General features: G+C 45.1%; 1 protein-coding gene across 2 annotated transcripts in view; it reads right to left on the reverse strand.

Annotated features, from left to right (window-relative positions):
• The window catches only part of LOC119372167 (uncharacterized), a 69,221-nt gene that overhangs the window by 58,742 nt on the left and 264 nt on the right, over positions 1-10,215 (reverse strand). For both annotated transcript variants that reach the window (XM_049419820.1, XM_037642630.1), the window contains exons 2-3: positions 7,219-7,355; positions 7,081-7,148 (exon numbers count right to left, since the gene is read on the reverse strand). In XM_049419820.1, the coding sequence (XP_049275777.1) occupies positions 7,081-7,148; positions 7,219-7,355 (205 nt within the window). The remainder of the gene's footprint in view (positions 1-7,080; positions 7,149-7,218; positions 7,356-10,215) is intronic.

The following is a 10,215-nucleotide window of genomic DNA, read 5'->3' on the forward strand; positions in this document are numbered from 1 at the left end:
CAGTGGCAAGTGGCACACGACTACGAGAGTGGTTACGCAAGCCGGAGGCAGAGAAGGCAGACACCAAAGCTCGGCGTGCTGCAGCTATGCGACCACTTTGTACTTTGTCAATTACATTGTAGAAATACACAATCTCAACTTCGAGACTAACAACATACAATAAGAAGTATAGACTAAGTGGTCGAAGTACGCACTAGGGGCAGGATATCGTAATCGCGTTCAACTCTTAAAGGCGAAGCTTAAGCGCCCCCCAATTTTTTAACCTCGTATTTTGCTAAAACTAACCCTTTCAGTTTTCCATGATCCCGCGAAAGGAATTATTATTATTGGAGACTATTACACTATTACTGCTATTAGGCTGTTAGAGAGGTACCGTCAAACAAATTTTACTCAATTTGTGAATTTTGTTATCAATTACCAGGGCTGGGCAAAGATACTTTGAAATTGTATCGCGATACGACACAAGATACTCAGGCAAGAAGTATTGGAGATACAGATACAAGATACTACCGTAATAATTGTATCCGATACGATACTTGCCAATTGTATCTTAAGATAATTCGATACATTCGCAAATTTGTCATTATAGACCCCCATAACGCAGTAGCGACCGCCTATGCATGAAAAGGTTTGCTTGAAAATGCCTTTAATGTGACCAATTTGGTTTCATTTTAATGAAATGTCTGTTAGTATCTCAAAAGTTTTGTCCTTGTTGCTCAAAGTGCATCAGTTTACTTCCGACAGAACTTATTGGGGTTTGTTTTGGCTAATTAACAGGACAGCTCTTCGCTGACAGCGGCTCTTGCTTGTAAGTTTTGTAATTGATGGGGAGACGCAGCTCAGCTTGCCGACCAGCTAGCGGGTCGCCATCTAATCACAAGAACTTCAATAAGAAGCCTTCGCACGATGGCGCAAATACTGGTGTAGAGTTTTACCTTGTCTATTAAACACCGTTTACGCAATACCGAATCGCCGGTGTACAGCAGCAACGACGCTGCTAGCGACATATTTTGTGACACATTGTGTATATTTAAAGCTCATAAAACTGCAGTTAATTTTCATATTCTACTTATCTACTGGCGTAAAGCGTTCGTTATCAATATACTCACTAATGTGCAATCTTTTAACATTTTTTTCTTCAACGAGAGAACATGGGCACCCCAGAAATGCCTAATACCTATTGTATTGTCACGTGGTGGTGACGATAAAGAAGGCGCCAGTCACCCTGTTAGAGACGAAACTGCGCACTGGGCAAGCATGTGCCCAGAAACTAACTCGCGGCAATAAAAGTCGTAGGCCTTCGGCATTCTGATTATCGGCGGAAAGCGTGCTCTTTTATATATCAGCGACCGAACCTTCCAGCGTTACCGCTGGTGCTCCCGTAAGCTCATCAATGAACTAGAGTTCTCGCGCCCCGAGCATAAAACTAAAAAAAAAAGCATAAATAAATGCAGACACCTGTTTTGAAGAGTCGAACATGTGTTATATAACTAGTTGTTTACAGTTGCTTAACGATGCCAACAGCAACATAGGTGTTACCAACATAGGTGTTACCATGTAGCGCTTATATTCTTCAATACTCGATAGCGCGAATTCGAATAGGACAATGAAAGAACACAGATGCACAGGACAGGCGCTACTCGCAACTAAGCTTTATTCAGAAAAGTTTCCCTAGATATATACACAGCCCAGTGGCACGAGCAGGCACACTGCATGTACGTTACAGTCACAGTTGCAGTTGTTACAGTTGCGTTACAGTTGTTATATGCTTATACTTATTCGTTATGACGGAGAACGCACGCACGTTTCACAAACTTGTATGTATGTGTGGAAGAGGTCCTGGTAGTTCCTGAATGAGGTCATCATCACCTTGATCAGGGAGCACCAGCAGCTGGACAGGACTTGTTATCGGATCCGTTCGTGATCGCGGCTACGAACGGTCTAAGTGTAATGAAATGCGAGGTATAGTAGAGCTAGTTGAAACGCAGATGGCTCTTGCGAAGAAGTGATCTATGATGCCTCCTGTCCTGGACGTTGCACCAAGGTCTTGTGATGCACTGTCCACATCCAAGCCGTCTTTTATGCCATCTAAGAACCACGCATTGTTGGGTTTCATAAATCAATGCTGAAGTCACCGGTAGTCATGAGGTACATGGTCCTCTCGGCAGGGTTATTATAGGAAGCATTGACCCCGGTTTTTGAATAATCCACGTGGTCGAAGTTGCGGACCACGTGGACGAGTGGATGGTAGCCCAGCGTCTTTCAGGGGTGCTCTGTCTACAGTTCCCTAACTTTTCTTGCGTCCGCCACTGTGGTATAGCGGTTACGGTACTCGGCTGTTGACCCGAAGGTCACGGGTTCGATCCCGGCCGCGGCGGTCGCATTTTGATGGGGGTGAAATGCTAGAAGCCCATGTACTGTGCCATGTCAGTGCACGTTAAGGAATACCAGACAGTCAAAATTTCCGAAACCCTTCACTACAGTGTCTCTCATAGTCATATCGTGGTTTTGGGACGTAGAACCCCAGCAATCACTGTTATTATCACTTTCTTTGCGTGTCAGTGTGTATGTTCGCGGTTACTGCGTTGGCTGAGATTATGTTATCACCTGAGGCACATACCTGCATAACATGATCTCTGGTATACGGGTATGTGCCACACGTGACTCAGGGAAAGGATTTCTTGACGTACGCGACAGGTATCTTGCGTTATTCACGTCATAATCAGTGAATCGTGTTCGTTATACACTCATCCTATCCTGTACGAATTTTGGTATATTACAACCTATGCAGACGACCAGGAGAGCGCCCAGACGTAGGCGGCTAGATAGATAGATAGATAGATAGATAGATAGATAGATAGATAGATAGATAGATAGATAGATAGATAGATAGAAACGCTCAAAGTGCGAGAGGTTCGCTAAGAAATGCTTCGCATTTAAAAGTTGTGGTGCACGAAGGTATCTTCTGTTAGGTAAACACTTGCTCTATTAGATCTAGCATCGGTACTAGTGGTGCTGTAGTTAGGATCCTATTTGCACATAAGTCAATCGCATGTAAGTCTAACTTACATCTATAAAATCCTTCAAATCACTGATGTGTAAACGCCACGAGACGCAAAGCGACCCTATGCTTCAGATTTCGTAACGAAGCACCACGCAGGACAGCGGCATCAGAATATGTGCGTTAATCACCGCATGCGTTGTGGTCCGCGCCGCTGTGCAGTGGATCAGGGTAAGTGCGGTGGCACTGGCACAGGTAAAAAAAAAATTCTGAAAAAATCGAGGGTGTGAGCAAAGCATATACGTTCGCGCGCTTGTTCTGTCGAGACTGCGCGAGCGCTGTCATGTTACTGTGCTCAACCAAAACGGACGCGCACGCCTCATCGCCTGCCCTCACTGGTGGACTCTTCAAGAAAGAAAGGCGGTTTAGTGAGACCAGTACGAACTTGAGAAGCGGAATTGAGCCAGCGATTATTATTTTGTACGGTGGTGTTCCTATAGGAGTATCTTGTATCTTACGATACACGATACATTATTGAATGTATCGGAAATACAGATACAGATACTCATCTTGCGAGACGTATCGCGATACAGATACAAGATACCCAAAGTGTATCTAAGATAGTATCTAAGATACATGTATCTTCGATACTGCCCAGCACTGTCAATTACATATAACCTTGAAACGCACTGTTCATTGACGTTATGTTCTTATTTTGAGCAATATTTTATGTTATCTTTTATGGCTGTGCTGTTATGCGATCTCTTGTACCTGTCTTCCTTGGATAGATTTTTAATCTGTAGTAGGAAATAAATAAATAAAATAAAATTAGTTCGAGTGGCAAATTTCGGTGTGGATTACAAACGTGCCTAAGGCTTTGTCCTGTTGAATCAGCCGGCACGGCTAGAACACAGCCGCAACAGACGAGTGACCCCAACGCGACCCACGTCTAGATTTTTATACTTTCGCTGTGAATCACGTTCATTTGAGAAACCGTTGGTTTGTTCTTGACAAGTAAGAAAGTTCATATATCCGTTCAGTTTCTGAGGGCAGTAAACAGATGAAGCCATTTCTATATCTCGTATTCGGCAGTGAACACACAACCCCACCACAGAGTCCTCCGAGGGCACCCTACATAAGCTACTTACATGCGTGTACCGTACAGGCCATTATTTGCCTCAATTAGAACCAAGATTATCTAGGCAACCAACATTATTATCGCGGTCAATATCTCATTCAAGGTGGTTCAATGCTACAGAGAAGGAGGCATGCACAGGGAAGTGAGAAGGTAGCAAATACTGACATTGAAATGAAGGAAAGAAGACGGCTTTTAGGGGCTCGTTTTTCTTTGTTAGACAATAATAATGAGAACTGACAGACAGTAATGCCGAGGAGATTATAGATGTTATTTGTAATAATTGGGATATAAAGGTGAAGAAAGTAAAGTGGACGAAAAGATAACTTGCCGCCGGCAGGGGCCGAACCTGCGACCTTCGAATAACGCGTCCGATGCTCTACCAGTGAGCTACGGCGGCGGTCATCCTCTTGCCCACTTTAAGGGGTGTATATGTACATTTAAATCTAGGATTGTTAGCGCCGATCGCAGCCATGGCGGGAATGTGGAACACTCGTTTTTTGCCGTTTGGTAACGGAATGGTACGAAGAAGCTTGGTCAGGAGCACGTGCAAAAAGAAGAACTAGCAATTTCTCATGAACCGTTCATTCTGCCAAAGTTGTGCGTTGGTCCTGCTAAGGCTGCCTTAAGGGCCCGAGTACCTGGTCTCGGCTCACGCGCCCATGACCCATTTACACCAGGTCCTCTAACCAACTAACACATCAGTCTCGGGGCTGGAACCCAAGTATACTCGAGTATGTTTTGTCAGTAATAGGGCATGTTTACTAGCGAAAAAGACGTGGACGAGAACAAGGAATACACAACGCTAGTGAATGCAGGAATAGAGGGCAACCTTCTTCTCGTCCACGTCTTATTCGCTAGTAAACATGTCCTATTAGTGACATTACCAACTAGCCCAACTTTCCGCCTATTCGCAATACCCATAGACTGTCGCGCCGCCAAGCGGAATTCAGGAGCGTCCTCTCGAGGAGGGTTAGTAGAAGACAAAATGGCAGCACTACGCTGTCGCTCCCATGTTCGGCTGTGCTAGCCTCAGTGTTAACGCGTTGGCAAGAAAGGAACACTACGACTTTGCATGTTTCCTGCATCAGTGAACAAACCGGCCCTCCGTGACGCGAGAAATCTGATTCGTTCTTGCGAGACGCGAAGTTTTCGTAAAAATACCTGGCAACTCGCGCTTTCAATGATAGCCCAAAGCTTACACATATCAGCTTCGCGAGGTTTTCTGTAGCCACGTAGGTTAGTTAAATGCTATCGTCTGGCTTATTCAGCTGAAACTCTTTTACTTGCATATATCCCTCGTCAGTGTTTTTGTAGTGCATGAATCCCATAGCATTGTACGCGGGAGGTCGCACGGGCTCGCGATGTGCTCTTCTATAACTGAGCAGTCTCAAGGTGGCGATACATTAAAATAAGGCCTCTATTCTTTGTCAGGAAAGCGCTGTTATGAATCGTGCGAGCGACGTTTCAGTCATTCGAGGACGCGTCCGCTCCACGCCTTTCGTGGAGCGAACGCTCTCAACGCCGTCCGTCATCAGTGTGTTGGTTTCATAGCCAGCGCTGCGCTGCTTGTTTTTGTACTTTTGTTGATAGGTGGCAGCACACTGCAAGCGAGTTGCTTGTTGACCGGTTTGAGAGCAAAATGTTATCCGCTCCCAGACGTCTCCCTAATTGTAAACATGGTGACGCGGAGTGGTCGAAGTTGTTCGGCAGTGGAAATTCTTCAGATTGCTTTCAGCAGTGATGTTCAAGGAAACCATCTTGACGACGAGGATTTTTCACTGGATATAGAACGGTGTGAAAGCACCGAGAGTGATAGCGACGATGAACGATCAGCTGCCAACTCACGAGGAGCGACTTGCACTTCACGTCCCCTCGTGCGTTAATGCTTTTCACGCTCGTAGTCACTTTGATTGTATTTAATGTATAATATCCTTGATCGATATCAAAATAAAAGGATAGTTTTTCTTGTGCATTGCATGCACCGCAATTATTGTCGATATTATGGAGCGCCGCATGCCGCCAACATGCTCGAGTTCGATCACCGAAGCGAAATGGTTAGAGCGATGAAACGTGCTGTCACGGCCACAATCCACGCCTCTCGGCTAACTTCTGTGTTTCACCGGTACCTTCCGAACGGCATTGTTGTTCGACGAATTTCGCAACGTCGAATTCTTCGATGTTGCGAATAGAACACGTGTGCATTCTCTTCGATATTAGTTTTTCGATTGTGCTGGTCGAACCTGCAACATCCTAGTGAAGTGAACTGCACACGGCTAGAGCCTGAGCATGACTGTGACACTAGCGCTACTGAACTGGATGTTGGATGCTTGTGTTCCGTTGAAGAAGTAACTCCGCGTTCCTCAATGCGCAAGTAACGCGGACGGCGTAATATATGTTTGGAAACCATCAACACGTTAAACATGTGGTCCCGTGCATGCAGCAGCGATGGCGCTTCTCGCTAGCGGCCTACTACTGCGGCAAATCCGTCAGGCAGGCTCGGTACGTGCTACCTCGGAGTGTCGTTCAGTTCATACGCCAACTCTAGTTCATGCAGTCTTCTGTAGCACGCTCAGGATTTCGCAAAGCATCGTTGATGCACGGTAAGGGAGCTGAAATATAACCTTTCACACCGCAGCAATTAATTAGGTGGCGAGCACTTAGCACTTTCCATGGTTTGGGAAAGTATTTTGGTCTCATATCATTTCAGTGCAGCTCATGGCTTCATCCGGTGAAAGTGGCACAAGCCGTACGTCCGTGCGTCCTATCTGTTACCGTGCTAAGAAACGGGTTAACCCTCCTCGTGGCGCCATCTTGAATCGAACAGCGCGCCACCTATAGTTCGTGGGCATTGCGAATACGTTTTGTCGCACCATTCCAAAACCTCGTCGAAGCATGTGCTCCTGGCGGCATTTAGAGAAAACTAAGGCATATTTTGCTGTACCTCGGGTCATGACGGTCATCCGTTCCGGATACAACGGCAAAAACTGTCCCCTGAGGGGAATAGAACACCTGCCAACGAGAAAAATAAACGCTGCTTAGAATGAACACAAATAAAATACTAGCACAAAGAAAACGTTACCTTTGCTGGTCGAATAGGAAATTCCTCTTGTATCTGATATCCAATGGAGTCATACACTCCATTTTATTGCACTCGCAGCTGATATTTCTAGTATAAGTTGTTTTATACGTCCATATTACTTCTGAAGTATTCACGAACTAAAGGAAAAATAAACAAAACATACAATGTAAAAATGTTGCCCTAGCACCGCGTACTGTCATGCAGAGATCCTAGTCTGTCTTCTTTTCTTGTGAGAAGGACAAGCTTCGGTCTTTCAAAGTAGGAGCACTATTCTGCCAAATTTGGCATTTATGTTGTTTGAATATGATTACATAAAGGTATCACTCATTCGAATGGCGGTTTCATATGAAGTTCTGCGGCGTTCACAACCGTGAAAAAATCGTTTACAGGCCCTTGTGGTTCATTTTCAACTGCCAGGCTTTCTCCTGTTTTAGCGAACAGCGCGACATGACCGAGATTAACAGGTCGCACGACACAGGCCGTGTGTGTTGTTTCCTCCACTCTGTGTTCAGTTTTTGGTATTTTATACTTGTGCGAGATCATTTCTTTTGTTACCTTCTCTTCCAAGCCTAACAAGCCGAACACCCTGCCAAATATAAGAGCCGCTTCAGGGCGACATTTTCGGTAGCCTAACACAGTGCAATAGTCAAGTGATAGTAGAACCTATGGTGAAGGGATTCGATTGACCGAACACTCAATTGCTGCTTGTTTCTCCTTTATGTCCACTTCTCAACGGAACTGGCTGAAAGGAGTCGGATCCAGATAAGAGGCACTCATGATTCAAGGTGCGATTCAATGGGCTACATAAACATCCACTACCAAATATTAAGAGGATCATACACATCCGCAGCGTTCTTTCCACTTTGTCATTGTGGCAGTTGTTTGTGCTATCTGCAATACGAACTGTAAAGCGCGATTAGAAATAATAAAAATTTATATCAGTTTAGTTGGTTCTTTACTTAGCTCCTTCCTGTATTCTTCCTAATGCTGCCTCGATTTCGACAAATGCTTTTGAAATGGGGAACACACATTTTTAGGTGCTCAATGCATTCTTTCAACTGCTCCTGTGAAACAAAAGCTTGCATTCAAAACGTTGGGATTTTCAATAGCGAAGCTGTTCTCAGTCGAGGCTTTCATGTCCGGGGTTGTGGTAGCGGTGATCACGTGGCCTCGCAGTGTGGCGAGAGTGAGGCTCGGTAGGAAAGGGAGGGCTGCGTACGCTGCGAGAGGCGAGGGCCAGGGCGGAGGACGTCGAGTGCGTGCTGCCAGAGGCGAGGGTGAGAGCGGAGGATGTCAAAGGGTGAACCTTCCAGAAACGCGCGAAGATGGGTTGATGGTGAGCCGCAGTGGAGTGTAAAATAGCGTGTCGGTTTCAGTGATCAGGAGTTTTCGCTTTCAAGATGGCGAACACTTCTCATTCTGCCGATGAAGAAGCCACCCGATGGGAGCGTCAGTGAGAGCTGACGCGAGAACGGCCGTGTCGTCGCCGAGCCAACTACGATGTTCGCACAAGAGATGCCGAAGCTAAGCGCCAACGAATGGAAGACTTTCAAAACGTAGAATTACGATATAACCTGAAGATGACGAAACATGGTGAGTGTCCTTTAATGACGGAAGATGACGAAACATGGTGAGTGTCTTTTACTGTCCTAGCTGCCCCCCTCTCTCTTTTTGTGGAGAGGGCACGAAGCATATACGCACGTTAGCTAAGGAAATCAGTTCCAGCCTTGAGGAAGACAGGTCCACTGGTCGAAACGTCGGCTCGAGCACCCACCCCCTGTTTACGAATTTTTTCATGACATAGCCTGAAGAAAGATAGGCATAAGCTTCACAGTTTCGACAGTGTTCGCGAAATGGAGCTGGACGGACTTTTTTTCTGCTTGCAAAGGGATGCATTTCAATATAACTTCAGCGGCTTCAGTAGAAGAAAATAAAATACGGCTTACATTAATGGTCTCACTGCGTAAATCACCATGCTAACTTAAGTGTCCAAGTCATCACCTGATAACTCCGAAATGATAAGAATGCATTGTGCACCATGAAACGCGTCCCTCTACCTTGAACTCACACTTGATTTAAGGGGGCCGGAACTCTCGAATACAGGGCATATGTCTACAATTTTATCAGGGACTAATTTACGCTCTTTTTCTCCTATTCGCAGACGCGGCACAGGTTATGCAAAAGATCACGAATATCGAAAGCAAGAGAAGAGTGAATGCAAGAAGCCCACACATTAATTATAACACGGCTTGTAGTTATGGTGATTTACTGCTGACCTGAAGGTCTCCTGTGTCAACCCCGGCCGCGGAGGCCGCATTACGATGGTGGCTAACTGCTAGACATTTGTGTTCTTCGATTTAGGTTACGTTAAAGAAGCCCCGGTGGTCTAAACTTCCAGAGCCCTTCACTACGGCGTCTCCGAAAATAAACATCGCGGTTTTGGGCGTGACACGCCAAAAATTAATATAATTAAAAAACAAGGATCTCGAGTCCTGAAGTTCTTTCTCATGCTGGCATCGTCTTTTCCTACGTTCTCTAAACTGAATATTTCTGCAATTTCTGCACTTCCAATATTACACATGTACAGCGTCGGCAATCGGTTTGTTCACACTTTATCGCCGCCTACAAACTGTAGACAGTGTTTATTCTATGGAACCAATCTTCAAACGATCGCAGAACTAGGATTTTGGTGGTGCATGTTCATCTTTTTTTCAAGAAGTTCATACAAACTATTCCAAAGTACAAATTCTAATGAACTTGGTCGTATTTGGTACCTACATTCGCACTTATTCAATATGAGTGATTGCGCAATAATTCATTGCTAATAATCAAGCTATTCCAGTTTAAATGCATTACTTCATGAATGGCTTCATGGCTAAATTTCGTGGATCCCGCTGTATTTTTTCTGACACTAAATGCTGTCACGATATTGAACCAGATGACTTTCTCCTATTTGCCTCAATTTTAATTAATTTCCATGTAACATTTTGTCTACAA

Source organism: Rhipicephalus sanguineus, chromosome 10 (assembly GCF_013339695.2).
Source record: "Rhipicephalus sanguineus isolate Rsan-2018 chromosome 10, BIME_Rsan_1.4, whole genome shotgun sequence".
NCBI lineage: Eukaryota > Metazoa > Arthropoda > Arachnida > Ixodida > Ixodidae > Rhipicephalus > Rhipicephalus sanguineus.